Source organism: Helianthus annuus, chromosome 14, assembly GCF_002127325.2.
Source record: "Helianthus annuus cultivar XRQ/B chromosome 14, HanXRQr2.0-SUNRISE, whole genome shotgun sequence".
NCBI lineage: Eukaryota > Viridiplantae > Streptophyta > Magnoliopsida > Asterales > Asteraceae > Helianthus > Helianthus annuus.
In genome coordinates this window covers 79,247,308-79,264,588 of record NC_035446.2, presented here as the reverse complement: position 1 = coordinate 79,264,588, position 17,281 = coordinate 79,247,308, and the positions used below count along the sequence as shown (strand labels likewise).

The 17,281-nt window shown below is 33.5% G+C and overlaps 1 protein-coding gene and 1 long non-coding RNA gene across 42 annotated transcripts; one reads left to right on the top strand and one right to left on the bottom strand.

The window, feature by feature from the left end:
- Positions 1 to 4,716: 4,716 nt before the first annotated feature.
- Positions 4,717 to 15,713, bottom strand: LOC110883812. Of its 41 annotated transcripts, none has more exons than XR_004878817.1 (18): positions 15,504 to 15,710; positions 15,387 to 15,424; positions 15,178 to 15,297; positions 13,095 to 13,997; positions 12,848 to 13,001; positions 12,664 to 12,759; positions 10,898 to 12,500; positions 10,556 to 10,651; positions 9,720 to 9,908; positions 8,596 to 9,313; positions 8,444 to 8,507; positions 7,453 to 7,629; positions 6,633 to 6,818; positions 6,387 to 6,469; positions 6,257 to 6,292; positions 6,057 to 6,169; positions 5,298 to 5,397; positions 4,717 to 5,165 (listed from the first exon to the last, which is right to left on the bottom strand). It is a non-coding gene; the product is annotated as an uncharacterized LOC110883812 (long non-coding RNA). The 41 variants fall into 41 exon arrangements; XR_004878825.1 differs by having other exon boundaries at positions 11,336 to 12,500; positions 15,504 to 15,709; XR_004878826.1 differs by having other exon boundaries at positions 12,379 to 12,500; positions 15,504 to 15,706.
- Positions 15,714 to 16,074: 361 nt separating this feature from the next.
- On the top strand, positions 16,075 to 16,911 carry LOC110883811 (22.0 kDa class IV heat shock protein). The gene has a single exon (XM_022131458.2). The coding sequence runs from the start codon at positions 16,169 to 16,171 to the stop codon at positions 16,721 to 16,723; it is 555 nt and encodes a 184-aa protein (XP_021987150.1). The 5' UTR covers positions 16,075 to 16,168; the 3' UTR covers positions 16,724 to 16,911.
- The last annotated feature ends 370 nt before the right edge of the window (positions 16,912 to 17,281 follow it).

The following is a 17,281-nucleotide window of genomic DNA, read 5'->3' as shown; positions in this document are numbered from 1 at the left end:
AACCTCGACTTGACCATCTTAATTACTTGCTCCAATTTTCGAGGAATTTTATTATTGGAATCAACTAGTCTACCACGCTTTGGGCGTGCAATAAACTCATTACAAAAATGTGGTTGTCCTCTAGGGACACAAATATAACTGGAGCGTAAGCAGTTGATTATGTGACTTACTTAGTCACTCTATTTAGGTCAGTGAACTGGTCAGACATGATAATTCATTTCACTTTTCACTTTCCATCTGCTTGTTATCTCCCCCTAATGTTGGGAACATTCATTCACTAAAGTGAAAAACCAATGAGCCATAAACGGATTTCTCACTAATGGCTTTAAGTATTTAATCATAGGCGATTATTTATACCCAACATATTCTCAAACTTTTTAGAAGTCCCATCTTTGTGCGGTGTGGTGGATGAGTTTCAATATATGTCGCACAACTAAAATCGTTGATGAGACATATTTAGTTCCTGACCAAAAACCAACTGTATGGGGAGAACTATAACTTATTGGCTTGATGTGAATTCATGGTACTATATATAAAATTACATGTACCTAAATGAACTTTTGCTCATCTCATGATTACTAGCTTTGTAACCAATAGTAGACGTTTATTGATCACAATAACACTTATTCCAATGATCATTAATAACTTTGGAATCAAATTCACGATTATCAAATAAATATACTAATCCGGATTAATATGCTTGCTATCACATTAGCTAAGCCACAATCACACAAACTTCAGGTTGTGGATTTGATAACCATTTAGACGATGCATCGATTTAAAAAAAAAAACTAAATGGTATCGTTTTGGGATATGCATATCCTTTAATCGCTTCCATAATATTTAGGTATACACACCCTCGTTTATTTTGTAAATATATAATTTCCCTTGAGAGCAAACATTACATGCTAATTATTATCTTGAAGAATCTTCTAGTTCTTCATTATGTTTCACATCATCATTGACTCGGTGTGGTCTAACCGGTCATACCAACTAATTAAATAATTATGATCCATAAACTCCTGGTTTACGATCGTATGTGTATTACTTGCTCGTATGTAATACAAAACGTATGATATGAGAGAATATACTATAACTTCAAAGTTAAAACCATCTCATTATGCAATCACTCCTTAGTTTGCCACTTTTGGTGGTCCATCTCATTATTACAAGTTTCTCAATTAGGTCCATCATTACATATACAATGATTAATATATAATCACATTCACTTTTGGGAATGGAGTAGGACCAAAACAAGCTTCATAGTTTTTCATTATTTACTCGGTCACATGAGTATAAAAGCATTTCATTTTCCATGAATCTTATAATGATATTGCTACTTTAGGAGCATATGTCTCAAATGTGACAATCAATTTTTCCTTGTAAATAATGTTCTCTTTGCTTACCATCAACAACTGAAAAGTAGTTGAGTCGTATAATATTTATCAATCTTATATCTTACGACCTTTATAACGATCATTGTATAGTCATCACATTATTAACATGGTTGATCTCATTACATGAGCATCATAACAATTTTCTGAATTACCATGATTACAAACTTTACACCAATTATTATATCATCACATTCAGTTTAAGGAATGGATTATAACTAAACAATGATCATGGTGACATCATTACAATTTTCTTAGTTGTTATATACATGATCGCGACCTTACATTGGTCATTATATCATCACATTCACTTCATGAATGGATTAGAATCACACAACTTTCATGGTGGTCGTTTCAAACCTTACATATTCTTTAACAATCTTGCTTCTTCAAGAGCATATTTGAGGTTTGACATTGGAACTTGTTTTATTCCACATGTATAACTAATCTTTTCACCACATAATATCAATTATATGACCGAATCATTAAGATTTATCAGTCCAAAATCTTACAAGTATCAATCAATTTACAATAAGCTTTAGTGAGTTTGAAACTTCGAATGTCATATTATAAATGAATCTTGATCACTATTCAATTATGTTTATGACGTGTGATCATATACACAACTTTAATTCTGCTTCATTGAAGACTGTTTATATACATAAACAATGGCATATTAAATATAATGTACAAAATAAAATTGTACAATATATAATTGATATAAGATGCCTTCTCATCAAATACAATATAATAAAATACATATAATTAATTTGACTTACTGTCATGATTGAATATTAAAATATATCAAGAACACTATTAAAAAGGTTTATGGTAATATGTAAAAGTGATGATTATACAATGCATCACTTTATATTATGTCACTATGAGCAATAACTTATTATGTCTTTTTACTAGCTACTAATTTGTAGCAATTATCTGTCATCAGTGGGAGTAAAAATAATGTGATAAATTGTCATGTAATATCATATAGCGCACCAAAGCATAGACCTATCATATAGTACTTTTAATAGAATTATAATATAATAAGCAAATAATAAACAATATATGAGGCAATAATACCATGGATCAATTGATATGTATCGTACATGCACAAAATTACATGTATAATTCTAGCAAAATAACCAATAATTTTATGTCTTACAAGGTGAAATAGATATACATCCCATTGATACAATATAACGCTTAATGATTTAATAAAAAAAATAAATTTAATTATTCACAATATGAATTACTATAGCTACAAATATAGAATAAACCCGAGCTCCTACGCAATAAAATAATAACAAAAATTATACAAATATGTATCATATAGTCATAAGGAGAATATCTCTTATTTCAAATTGCTATGAAATTAGGATGCAATTTTTGAATAATCTTAATTGTTAGCATAATCCATATCATATATAATTTCAAAATTTAAAAATTATTGATAGAAATAAAGAAATATTGAAAATTCAAAAAATAATCCATGCCAACTGAAGATTATCAAACAAAGTCCTTATTTATTTTTATTTCTAAAATAATAAATAATCTTTTAGATCAACAAGCAAGCCAAATTTTTCTAAAAGGAGGTAATGTAAAAGAACGTTACAATCATGCTTTCTTAACTCTTTTTTTTAGTAAAACATATATTTTCAACACACACTTTAAAAGATTTAAATCTTATATAATTCATAAATAAAGTTAAAATATAAACATTTATATAAGACTCCTTTAGAGATAATCAATGTATATACTTAGTTTCTTTTATACCATAATCAATTAATTTATAACATTATATGATTTGATTTCATATTTCAAACATAAATAACATATCTAGAATCAAGAGAATGCTCGTAACACATTAAAACCAAACTATGTATATATTTTACCATATTAGTTTTTTTTATTTATCTATCATTTAAATTGTAATATAATTCAACATATTTAACACTAAAAAGAAATCATAATATATCATCTTATTATTACATTAATATCGAACATTAGTAAATTGATTATCACTATATATAACCATGAATCACATACACACACAAAAATTATAGCAAAAAGTTTCGATTGAAATTTTGTTTATGAACAAGATTATGACATATTCAAAATTTCGAGATCTTTCTATTAAAATATGTACCACTCTAAATTTTGAAGAAAAAAAAACTTTTGTACAGTCCAAAACAATAAGTTACTGGGTAATATGTTTACAAACTATGAACATAAAACTAATATTATTTAATACTCTAATATGCTCAGTCATTATCTTTCATCATGCTCAATGTAAAGCAATTTATTATTAATATTGTTTTTAATTCACTTATATATTATCATGATTTCTAAGCAAATCGATAAATTATGAGAATGGTATTTAGGAAAAGGATATAATAATGGTTACCTTGCATTGTGTATGTACCAGAATAGCCACAGAGACCGAGATCCAATAGATTTCGGGAAAGAATATCCAAAGTTTTGTGAGGCTGATGTTTTAGCAATTGTATACAACCTCTCACGTTGAAAATCACAAGAAAACAATGAATATGATTAGGATTTTGATGAGAGCACTTTCGTGCTGATAACGTGTTGTGAAACAACGACCTAATAGCAACAATGTATAAAGTATAAACATATGAATTAGGATTATAGAGATTATGGAGACAAAGAGGAAATAGAGAATGTAAGAAACTTATTCTTATTGATGTAAAATATGGATCACATATGCCTCTATTTATAGGCTTACAAGATGAGAGTTAAGTACTTAAAGAGATAAGAGTTAAGTACATGAAGAGTCATGATATAATGATAAACATAAATGGATAGTTACACAATAAATAAATATTAATTCATGATAGTACTAGCATTGATTTAACAATTCCTGACAAAACAAAAGTTTAAAGAGTTTAAACAAAAGGGATATGTGGGTCTTGTATTAAATAATTTAACTATAATAGAATTTTTGAGCTTTTTAGAAGCGTTTTGATATAAAAATATTACTAGCCTAAGATCCCGCGAGTTTCGCGGGTGGCTTAACACAAACATACAATATCTACCGGCATTGAAGCCCATGTAGATCATCATTTTTTTTCTAGGCCTTTCCAAACTTAGGCTTCACGTCGTCTAAGGGTTAAAAGTTAACAGGTCCCAAACAGACAATATACGACCCTAATTAATGCACTTTGGTTGTTCTTTTCACGTGCTACGCAATGTAACTTGGACATTATGTCTTCGGCTTATCGGGTTTGTTTTTTAACCCGTTACACGACCATGCCCGTTCGCCACAGAACGGTCTATAGGCTGTCAAAGTTAACAACCAACAAACTAATTGAATACATCATATCACAAATTTATATAAATAAACAATTTTTAGCTTTTTTTTTTACATAGCAAAGTCCTTAGGGTGTAAGGGATGCATGCCTAAAGGGATTAGACGAAGTTCCCCCCACCCAATCATGTTGTGCCATGTATTTTGCCTATCATTTTTGCCTAGTGCCCAAAAAACATAAGGGATGCATGCCTAAACTGAGATTAGGCAACCTAATTTAAAAAAAAAACGGATGATTGGTTGATATAACTATAGGCCCCACCACTTCCCTCTTCTTTGCCGCAAGCGGCAAGCGTTCCCCGAAAAGAACCCTCCATCATCTTTGCCGTGCTGCATATTTTCTTGAGCAGTGGACTCCGTGATCGGCAAAGGGTATGCCGATTACCTTTGCCTAACCCACCTACTGCTCGTCTCGTTGCTCTAACTCCATTTACCAGCTCCTCCTGTGATTATAAAAATAAGCACTTGCTATAATTAAGTAACAAAGGAAAACATATAAGCTCCTTCTAATATCAAGTTAAACACGGATTTAAAAAAAAGAGCAATTAGAATGAAATGAAGGGAAGCAAAATCACCCTTGCTCAGCAAACTTCACTGTTAGTCGTGTCATCCCCCATGGGAAGCCCAACAACAGTCCCATGAGCCCTTACCAATCTCTATTTATCAGTGGGCACCCTGTTGCAAAAGAAATATGTCAAAGGATAGTCAACACACTTGATTACTAATGGGTCAAAACATGTAAAAATTGTTCTTCAAAATGAAACCAGTCGTTTTAGCATAAAAAATGTTCAGTTCACTTGTTTAGCCTTTCTAATAACTAATTATTTGGTCACATCATCAAGTAGACCCGAAAAAGCTTGATGTGTTTTTTGAAATGTCCAGAATTTTACAGGCCACATGTGAGGAGTAGAAGCAATAAGTTCAAGATCACTTGATATGATTGTTTCAAACCTAGACTAAAATAAAACAACTTATACACCATAGATGTACATGCACTGATCAATCTTCAATTGAATACAAAATTACAAACCAAAATGAACATTCTAACCTTACTATGACATTAATTCAAATTAACTACTTATGGCACATTTTGACCCGGTCCATAACGGAAACCTAAAACACGTACACATTTACACACTCAAAAGATGATTAAAACCGTAACTATATACTTATAAATGTTCCTAACTTGTACCACACAACATGCTCTAATTATGTATGTCCATGTCCTTTGTTCAGATGATCATTTATGTAGTAGATTATAAAATCAAATAAAGTGTCAATTTTTGCATGTGTTCAAGAATACTCATTTTATATATGTGGTGTCAAAAACAAACCTTGCACAAGCTAAATGTGGTATCACAGATCCAAATAGAAAAAAAAGTACAGTTAAATGCCACTCCTATTGCTTTCCAGTAAGGTCCTAGTAATCCATCAAAAACCTAAACCACTGCAAATTTCAAGAAAATATGGTTTTCAAACAAACATAGTATGGTTTTCTTAAGTGGATTAATAGCAAAAGATATAATTAACCTACCTTGTGAATGACCATAAAATGCTTCAACCAATCAACCTCTCATCACAAAAATATAAAGAACACCATAAAATCATTATTTTAAAGTAGAACAACCCATGTCATGAATTAGGTTATAAACTGGTTGTCATACCTAGTTGAGTGTGGCAGTGGTACACCATATGAATGATTATGGCCTATAACTTGTCGACCTTCTCTTGAAGCCAATCATCAACCCTAATGCACAGCCCATATTGCTAATAAGTAGCATTTAAATTAAAATATCTAGAATTGAGTTATAAGATTTTTATTATCTTATCTATTGTTGTTTAAAAAATAATAACATACAAAATATTATCTATAGTTATTTGTAGGAATTTTTTACTACCAAACGCCTGACCTATGTGACGCTCTCGCCTCGCGCCTAGCGCTTCGCATCTCAGCTTTCAGGGCCTAATCTCCTTGGAGCGCCTCATGATTTTTAAACCAAACTTATATTTAGGCTCACATGTCTTTGTCTTTGATGTTGCAAGATGCCAATGGCCCAAGACATGATGTAGCACCGCAACACGAGGCAAAAAAAAAGCTAAAAAAATAATTAAACAGAGATGTTTCAGTATAGATGGTAATGTTGACCCATTTTACTAATGAATAGGACAGCTTGGGCGGGTTGTGTTCAGTTCTCTATCAAATTTTTATAAATTCAAAACGATAGTATTACTAAAGACTTGCAATTAAAACAACTGAACGACAAAAAGCGATTTTAAGTCAATTTCCCAGCTTTTATTTTTGTCAAATTTTTATAACAACCGGATGATTGTAATAATTTAATACAATTTCCCAGCTTTTATTTTGATGTCAATAGAGAGACACAAGCTCTCTTTTTTTCTAACAATAGATTTAACAAACAGCTTAAACATAGCATCTATCTATCCATCACTAAAACAAAATAATTTGATTTGTCTCGGCTTTTATGCGATGCGCTCGCATAGAGCAACACGCATCGCGCATCAGATTTTTTGACCGAACACATCGGAGCGTATCACGCAATTTAAAACCAAGATAAGCATTTGGTAAAAAAATGTTAGAATACTTTTGACACGTTTAACCTGGTTTGACTCATTTTTCTCGTTTCATTGGTAGCTAATTTTCTACATCAGACCCAATTGACCCGCGATTTTATTTATTGACAGGTTTGCATATATAGGGGATGAATGTACCTCTTCGTCTTGCATATTGCCATATGAACTACCGCAAAATGTGATGTCTATATTGGACATGTCATTAAAGTCACTACCTCCATAAACAATAAACTTTTTCATCTTCTGGATTCCAAATGTATCGACTCATAAAATAAATGGTTCAAGTGCTTCAGCAGCAGATGATATGCATGTGGCCTGCAGAATGACATAAAGAAAACCTCTTATCATAATAGTATCCGGATAAAAAAGAATTTATTATTTCATATAATAGTATAGGGAACTGAATGAAAGATGAAATCACCATCTGCCTTGAAAGTGTTTCCAAGTGAATATTAGAATTAAAATGGGTGTGTCTTTTACCTGGTTATAGGATATAAAAGAACATATAACGGATTTAACATCACCTCCAACAACAAAATTGAGACATTTGATCAAACACTTAGAGTGCATGGCTAAATATAAAAAAAATACTCGTTATTATGAAATCGCTACCAAATCCAAAACGATAAACGAACAATAAAAACTATAAGACCTCAATTCCAAGCAACATTACTTATTGAAATCATCGAAAATAAGAGACCATAAACAATAATACACTCTTCTTCAATTTAAGGACTAAATCAATATACAAAAACCTAATCAAATCACTTAATCTAATACTCAAAACTATATCACCTTGAAAGTTGAATAAGATTTACCTAAAATCTCCAATGTATATGTGAATCATCTTATGCTCTTTATTTAATTGTCACCACAAAAAGACACCGTGTCCCCACAAAAATAAAGAAAATAATAAATAAGGTACGATGATGCAAAAAATCTTATAAACCATCTACCCACATGCACATGATTCTTCTATAGTTATACACTTTTACTTACATTTGACCAAAATGATTCGCTTTTTAATTCTTTCAGTGTCTATTACTTGAATTATCAACTAACAGTCTAACATCATTGGAGTACTACGTTCTATGCATAATGTACAACTTGTTGGTGTTAATTTTCTTACCAGTTTATGATGGATTTTTAGCTTAGCCCATGTTCCAATATTTCTTCAATAGTGCCATAACCGCCTAAGAAAATTCACCAACAGAGTATAATTAATTTTTAAGATTATTTTCAAGACTTTGAATCTTTAAGAAACAATACAAGAATATATACCTGAAAGACCAATAAAGGAGCCAGCTTGGCGAGCCATCTCAGCTTTTCTTTCGTGCATTCTGCCACCGCTTTCACTTTACCAATTGTTTCACCGGTTATCTATAAATCGCAAATCTTTTAAACTCAGTATATTACATATAAAAAATCGGTTATCTGTAGATCATGGCTGCTCTGATTTAAGACCACCACACCATTAAAGCCCTTCATCGCACGCTATAGTCGCTCGAGTTGACGGCTGCTCTCACCGATATCAACACCACCGCCCATCCTTTAACCAAACCGACACCACCAAAGGTGTCCTTGTTCTCCAATTTGCAACCTTATATAGTTCACGCGTCGGAGTATGTAGCATCGCCGTAGCGTACGATGGCTAACCAACACCAGAAGGTTCAGTCTCACTGGATCATCTTTATGTCATAGACATGTGTGCGATGGAGTTTCTTGCGAACAAACAAAAAGTGAAATAAAAGAGATATGGATCATCATCATCAGACACACAACTGACAACAAAAAAAAAGTTATAAAAAGGTCAAATTGCGCAGATATGCCTTTGGATTCAAGCAGTCCAACTCAATTGCTTTCTTTGTATCAGAACAGGGTTAAATCAAATAAGGATTCAAAATAGGGGGAAACCACAATTTAGCAAATAAAACAGGGTTCCTGACCAATTCAGATTTATACGGATCCGTCGTATGAACCAGAAAGCCACAATCCATACCTGCAAAATAAAAAAAATAGACATACACATCAATATATTGACATTAGAACAATGTTATCTTCTACAAAGCATAACTAAAACTTAGTTTTATTAAAATTTTCAATTCTATACTAAGATGCTAACCTAAATCTATCTCTATTATTAACAAAACGCGATTAGGGTTTATGATCTAATGAATGAAAAGGAAAAGAAAAAAAACAGGATTAAGCTGACAGAGAAACAAATATATTAGGGTGTATAATAACATCCAAAAACACACAAATTATATACAATGAACTGATAAAAACCGAATATAAACAACAATTAACGACCTAATCAAGACCAACAACATAACAAATCATACAACCAGATTAGGGTTTTCTTATAACAACTACAAAATCACAAACAGAGATGAAATCCAACTTACAGATGCTTCAGTTTCGATGGATGATCAAGATAAAACAAAACAGGCGACTCGAATGGTCCTTGAATCCTCCGATTAAAAGCCATAAACTGTATATAGGCGGTAAAATTGGAAACGCTTCCATATTTTCGCAAAAGATCTTCCACTAATTGATGATTTTTTTCAACTTTCCATATATAATCAAAGTAGAGTCTGAAAGTCGAATGAAGGAATTGGGAGGCGGTATATGAATTGAATGAGAATTGAGAGAATATAGATAAATGGCGCTCAAATAAGAATTCTCTGGCCAAAGACATACTAGTGCTAATACCCGCGAACTTCGCGGTTTGGAAAAAATAATATGTTTTCGAGGTGTTTATGATGATCAGAACGAAATTATTTTAGAACTCTCAGGTTCATAAAGTAAATAAAACAACCAATGTATTATTTATATAAATAAAACGAAAAGATTAATAAGTGATGAAATTACGTTTCTGCAGTTCGAAATATCAATAGAAAACCTATTAATCTAATACTTTTGCTTTTTAAAGCTTCGTAACCACTAATCTCGCATTCTTTCGTTGACTACTATCTTATAGCAATATGCAACCTTTACCAAGTTCTTTCGTTACCACTATCTTGTAGCTACTATCACTAACATTAGCACATTTGACTAAGCAGTCAAAGTATCAAAATTCCTTTCTTAAAATAATGTGAGGCACATTATCCGATGAAAGAAAATAATAAATAACTATTTTGAAGGTCAATAATAAGGTGACTTTCAATAATGATGTTCTAGAGTTGATGTTTTGTTCCATAACAATATAACATAGTTATCTTTGTGCCAATTATAAGAATACAGTACGCCAGGAGTGCCTCCAAACTACCAAATCTCCCAAGATCCCACAACGTTAAACAACTTGTTGCTGCAAGCGATCTAATGTTGTCTATTGAACCTGCATTAACCCCCAGAATATCAAACACTTTCATTTAATTAGAGGACCCATGTTTCTTTAATGGGTCCCCATTTTTAAAAATTCAACCACAATACCTTCACATATAATCCAATCAAAAATCGAATAACAGTAAACACCCATATTCTTGAACTCCAAAATAGAGTTGTTTGTTACAGTAAACACCCATATTCTTGAACTCCAAAATAGAGTTGTTTGTTACAGTTATTAAAAATGAACAAATCCTACCATATTTGTGGAAACTGTAGAAGAGAGTTTTCAGCTCCCTGGATTTGACCAGATGGTATATTCCAATTCAATGTTTTTAAAACCGGTTCAAACCGGCCAGTTGTACCAGTTGAACTGGTTAAATCGCCCCATACACCCGATTGAACCGTCCGATACGCCCAACGTTTCTAAGCCAAATCTGGTACGATATACCAGATTTTAAAACATTGTTCCAGTTCATTAACCAAAAAAACTCATAAAGATCTTTATCTTTAGGACAATTCATTATTTTTTACTTAATTTTTTGTTTATCTTTATTGTCATTCTAATATAATCCGTGAGCTGAATACTTGAACCCTAATATTGTCTATTAAGAAAAGACTTCTTATTGAATTAAAAAGATCATAAATCAAGAACTATAATATAAATGGATAACATAAGGGTGTAAGGGGTGGTTACCTCTTGGAGAGAGGTAAAGTCTCCACCCATACAATGGTTTCTTGTTGTGTCAACTCCCCTCTTGCCCTTAAATCACAAGGGTGGTTCACACAAACCATTTTTTAAAAAAGAGGAAAAATGTGTGATTGGTTGGAAGAGAGTAGGGCCCACTATGCACCTCTCTCTCTCTCTTTTTCCCTCATCTCCCCTTGTGCGGTGATTAATCACCGAAATCCAACTCGCGTGGGTGATATGGGTGTCGGCGGCGGTGTTCCCTAGCGGTAAACTCATTCACTGCATCATTCCCCGCACCCACCCCATATACCCTAATAATTAAAACTACAAAACCCAAACAATAATAACCAAACATGCTAACTGTGTTGGCTTGCTTATGGCGCTAACCTGTTTAGCCCTAACACTAACCCTTTTATTAGAACAAACATTTCCTTTTTAGCGAATTATGTATTTACCCGTTTGACCCATTAAAAAGAAAATAAAACGTAAGTGAACCCATTGATAAGTGAATCAATTATAATTGCTTGGATACCCCTTGCATTAGCTAACTTATATATTTACATGTTTGAGGCAAAGTGTAGACATTTAAGCATGAGATGTATTGAATATAGTTATGCCTATTCTACATGAATATATATAACTGTGTATGATTTATTTCAACCTATGTTAGAAAATAAAATATTTAAATCATACCATATAAAAATTTATATTTTATGATCCTAAAATAAAATATTAGAGCTATTACATGTGGTCATCTCAACCCTTTTACTTATGAATGGGTTGATTTGGGTGATGTGTTACCTTAAACGGGTCAATATAAGAAAAATTGATAGAAGAGGACGGGTCAAATGAGTTTAAAGCTAAACAAAGTCCAGCATTAGGCGCCTTATGCTATAAAAACACACTTTGGATAACTTTTGACCCGTTCTAACCACTTGACGTGTCTCACTTCCACTTAATAAACATTTTAAATGAATTGACTCGATAAAATGCAAATGCGCTATAATAGTATGCATGTTTCTCAATATAATATTTATTTGCTCAGGTACCTGGATTATGCACTGCCACTTAAACATACACATTAGTTCGGGTCTGGCTTCAGTGTTTAGTGTTTATTGTGGAGGATGGACCTTGGCCAATTCAAAACTGGAGCAACAACCACTGGATTTACCTGTGTTGATATTAATATCATTCATCATTATATTAAATATTAAAATAGATAGCATCTTGTTGTCTAGAATTATAACTTTTAATTTTTTTTCTTATAAACATATTGTACTTTATAATCAGTAATCAAACACAACCATTTGTTTCCAAAGCAATGAAAAGAATACCGATGACACCTCGTTGAACTTCAAACCTACATTTCCCTCGTGGAAACGATTGTAATTCTATCAGTGACATCCCATATTGCATATACCCTATTAATTCTGTAATACGAAAACCAATAAAGTTGTAGCTTTTATATCGCGACTGTAAGGCCAAATTTATATACAAAATAAAAAAAAACTGGCCTACGCTTGAATAGAAGATCCAACAGCATAGCTGGACTTTTTGTTGCCCTCTTTGCACTGAAAGTCTCTACAACCTCACTTTGGATTTAGACAACAATAGTAACCTATATGTTGTTGAAGAATCTAGAAGAGCCATAACAAATGCAATCACCCTACAACTAAAAGGATATACATATTACATCGGTGAGAAAATCCTTAAAAGAAGAATGAGTGCAAAGGTAACAAATAATAGGGTTACTTGAATAATTTACCTCCGTCCGTTGACAGATTGTTTTGGTTGGAATGCGTGAGCGTTGTAATCATATAGAGATGCATACCACGGTGCATATTTAGCATCCGATATAGAAAGAACCGTTACATATTTAGGTAACTGAAGATTCTTAGATCTACTTAATAGATAAATCAAATACATCACTTGCCAAGTAATTCTCCTTCGCAATTTCTACTACTGCATTTAGTGTTACAGCCATGACCGCCACCAATCTGTTTAGAAAAGGAACATGGAGGTACCGCCTTTACTGGTGTCCTCTGAGATTCAGTCCCTAACCGAAGAAGTCAAACTAAAGCAACGAAGCTTCTTGGACGAATGAGGAGATGCAAAATTTGGGGACGAATCTACTTGATTCCTTTAACCATATGTAAACACATTCAATTTAAATAACAGATTTTTATATTCATGTATTTTAAAAGCTTAATCGCAATTCAGATCAGATAATACACAGGCATAAACACTAAGATAATTTGATGAGCTTAGCAGATGTCGTAGTGTGTACTTCTGCATTATCGTCACGAAGCATCCTCATGTATGCAAGAACCATATATGTCCTATTTTGTGGTGCAATCAAAATCATATTAGTATAAAAACTAATAACTAATGAAGATAAAAAGATTACTGAATGATCTTATTTAGCAATTGACTTTCAAAAATAAGAACATTAAGATATATAGGACAAACATAGTTGGTAGGTTTCAGTCACACAGCTTCACATAGCTCATAAAACTGATTTTCAACCATATAACAATTCTTGTTTTTCATATTCTTGTGATGTTTTCATCACGTAATCGTGAATCTTTTTTCCCATTCTTCATGAACAAAATGCAGCAGCTGCATACACTCCTTCAATGTGGCTTCTACACATCAGAAGATCTACATCCTTCATTCAACACACCTCTCATATGGAGTTAAAGCTCTTTTAAATATTTAGCTAAATAGTTAAAAATAAATAAAAAAAATCAAATTGTGAGACACTAAGTCAGGGATTATGTTTATATTTTTTACAAACCCTAACTTACAAAAACCGTACTGAAGGGGTATGGTCCCAGATCTCGCGTCAGCATCGACCGCGAGTGACCATTACCCTTATCAAAACCCCCACTAGCTAACAACCTACTTGTGCCCATGCGGGAACGCGTCGACACAAGGGTTGAATCCAATCTATCTAGTAACAAAGGAGGACTTACATGGAACATGAGAACGGTAGAGTGATGCGACATAGCATCATCACATCTGGTGTATGAAAACGGAAGTATTCATAGCGATGCGGCATCGCACCGCATCCAGTGAACACTTCTATCAATACAGGAAAGCCTTACCTTAGGCATAGAAGAAGATGAACGTAGCGGTACGGCTGACACCGCACCATACGGACATTTTCGTCGCGACAAGGGATGCAGGCAAGACGACGATGCGGCTAGCACCGCATCTCGCGTATTCCTTGATCACAAGTAGGAGACGCGGTAACTTCAGATGTTACCGCACGTAGCGATGCGGCTTGCACCGCATCCTATACACTCAAGCAAGTGGTACTAACACCACAGTGCAAGTGGCACCAATGGCAGTTACCTGTCAGAGCTACGTAAGCAATGGACTGACGTGGCGTAACCTCCATAACCGACGAGCCTGACACACCTGAAAAGGTGCAGCACGTCGTCAGTCCATCCATCATCATCCTCCTTCACTCCTCGGCTATAAATACCAACCCCAAACCAGGTTTGAGGTATCTTCTCACAACTCTCTCACTACTACTACTATCTTACTTTGCTTCCCAAGCAAACTACTGATTCTCACGCCGGAGAGTGGTAACAAGGAGCACCCCCCACCCCATCCTCCTTGTTACGAGTCATGGCTTGTTTCCTTGTGCAGGAGATCAACCACCGGTGATCCAGCCAGCGATCCTCGAGAGGAAGGGATTAACCCTTCTTGACGAGATTGTTTCATCACGTACCAATCATGAAATCAAAACAAAGAATAGTGAAATAGACACACTAATGATAAAAGAAACTTATATAAATCCTAATTTTAGAAGATGCACAAATCAGAACACATAAAATTACCATTGCAGATGAACTTCTCTTCAAGTCGATTGCTAACAAAAAATCAAACCTTTTGCTCCGATAATGAGGCTGGATCGAAGAGAATCGACCTGGATTGGTCATGTGTCTGTTGATGAAAACCTAAATCAATAGAGCATAATGTAAATCAAGTAAATCAATTATAGAATAGGGTGTTGATAAATCAAAGGATACATAAATCGCAATCATACCTTGATGTAGTTGTAAACAGATCGATTGTTATGAAACCCTAGAAAAAACGAATGAATGTGAAAATCAGATCTTGCAGGAAAACATAGATCTACAGATTGGATTTATAAAATCATGACCTTTATCAGAAATATGGAGTATCTAACTTTGAAGCAGATGGATTATACGCAGATCTATCAGATGATTTTTTTCAACTTTCCATATATAATCAAAGTAGAGTCTGAAAGTCGAATGAAAGAATTGGGAGGCGGTATATGAATTGAATGAGAATTGAGAGAATACAGATAAATGGCGCTCAAATAAGAATTCTCTGGCCAAAACATATGCCACATCATGGTCAAATGGTCAAAGACATTTTGCTTTAGTATAATAGATAGATTTAAAATAGAATTACTTTTAGGTAAATACGAATTTTTACATTAGCAGCGGTTATATTAGGGTTATAATAATAATTTAATTCTTTTTCTCCTTTTGTAGTAGTGTATATAATATTGACAATCCTTGTGTTTGTGGGTCTTATAATGACGTGGCGTAGAACTTACAGCCTCGAAGCTTCAAGATCGCGTGTTCCTGCAATCTCTAGAAACTCATCGATCCTTCTTCAATTCATCCCGAATACTCCAGAAATCTCCTCCTATCAAACAACTCACATATATATAAACACACCAATCTCCTCATTAACACCAAGAGTGAATTCATACATTACCTACATACATAAACACATTAACTCTTGTTTGCCAATTTACTATTACTATAATTCAACTAACCAATCATCAGCAGAACAATGGCGATCATGTCGAAGACACAAACAATCACTTTCATGATGCTAACAACAACGTTGCTCATGATGATCAGTTTTTCGACAAAATCAAACGCTCTAAGTCTAATCCCATACAACAGACCACTATGGGACATGATGATTCCATCCGAAGACCCGTTCAAGATCCTCGAACAAAACCCACTCAATACCCTCGAAGCCATCAACCTGGCACGTGCCGACTGGAAAGAAACCTCAACTCATCACGTGATCTCTCTGGATGTGCCCGGAATGAAGAGAGCGGATATAAAGATCGAGGTGGAGGAGAACCGGGTGCTGAAAGTGAGCGGAGAGAGGAAGGCGGAGGAGGAGGAGGAAGGAGAAGGATACAAGTGGCACAGGGCGGAGAGGACAAGTGGCAAGTTCTGGAGGCAGTTCCGGTTGCCAGGGAATGCTGACGTGGATAATATAATGGCGCGTCTTGAAGATGGTGTGTTGAAGATTAAGGTGCCGAAGTTGGATGAGGTGAAGAAACAGTCTAAGATTATTGACATCATGTCACATGATGAGCTCCGGCGGTGAAGACATTATTGTTGACTTCATGTACATGCTGGAGTTTATGTTTATCTCATGATGTTATGACGTATGTGTTCCGATTGTCTATGTTGCATTGGAGAACGATAATACATAAAAATATGCGATTATGATTGTAAATCATCCTTGAATTTTAATCATAAAATATTATTTAATAAACATTATACAATCACAAAGTTTAGATTCCGAATCTTTAGTAAATTGCCAAAATGTTCCTAAGGTTTTTTGAACATGTTTCTCAATTTCACCAAAAACAACTTTTTTTATAATATAGTCCTTCATTTTTGGGATTTTTTAACATTTTCATTCAAACATCTAATTTGCTTTATTTTTTCTATCAAACATTTGGATGAAAATGACAAAAAAATTCTCAAATCTCAAGGACATTTTTGACAAAAAAAAAAAAAAAAAAGTTAGACGTTTGAATAAAAAATGACAAAAAGTCCTAAAAATGAAGGACTATGCTGTAAAAAAATGTTTTGGATGAAAAAGACAAATATGCCCAAACTTCACGGAGGATTTTGGCAATTTACTCTACGAATAAAA

Coding starts and splice junctions, on each gene's coding strand:
- LOC110883811 (XM_022131458.2), top strand. CDS start 16,169: ATGGCGATCATGTCGAAGACACAAACAATCACTTTCATGATGCTAACA.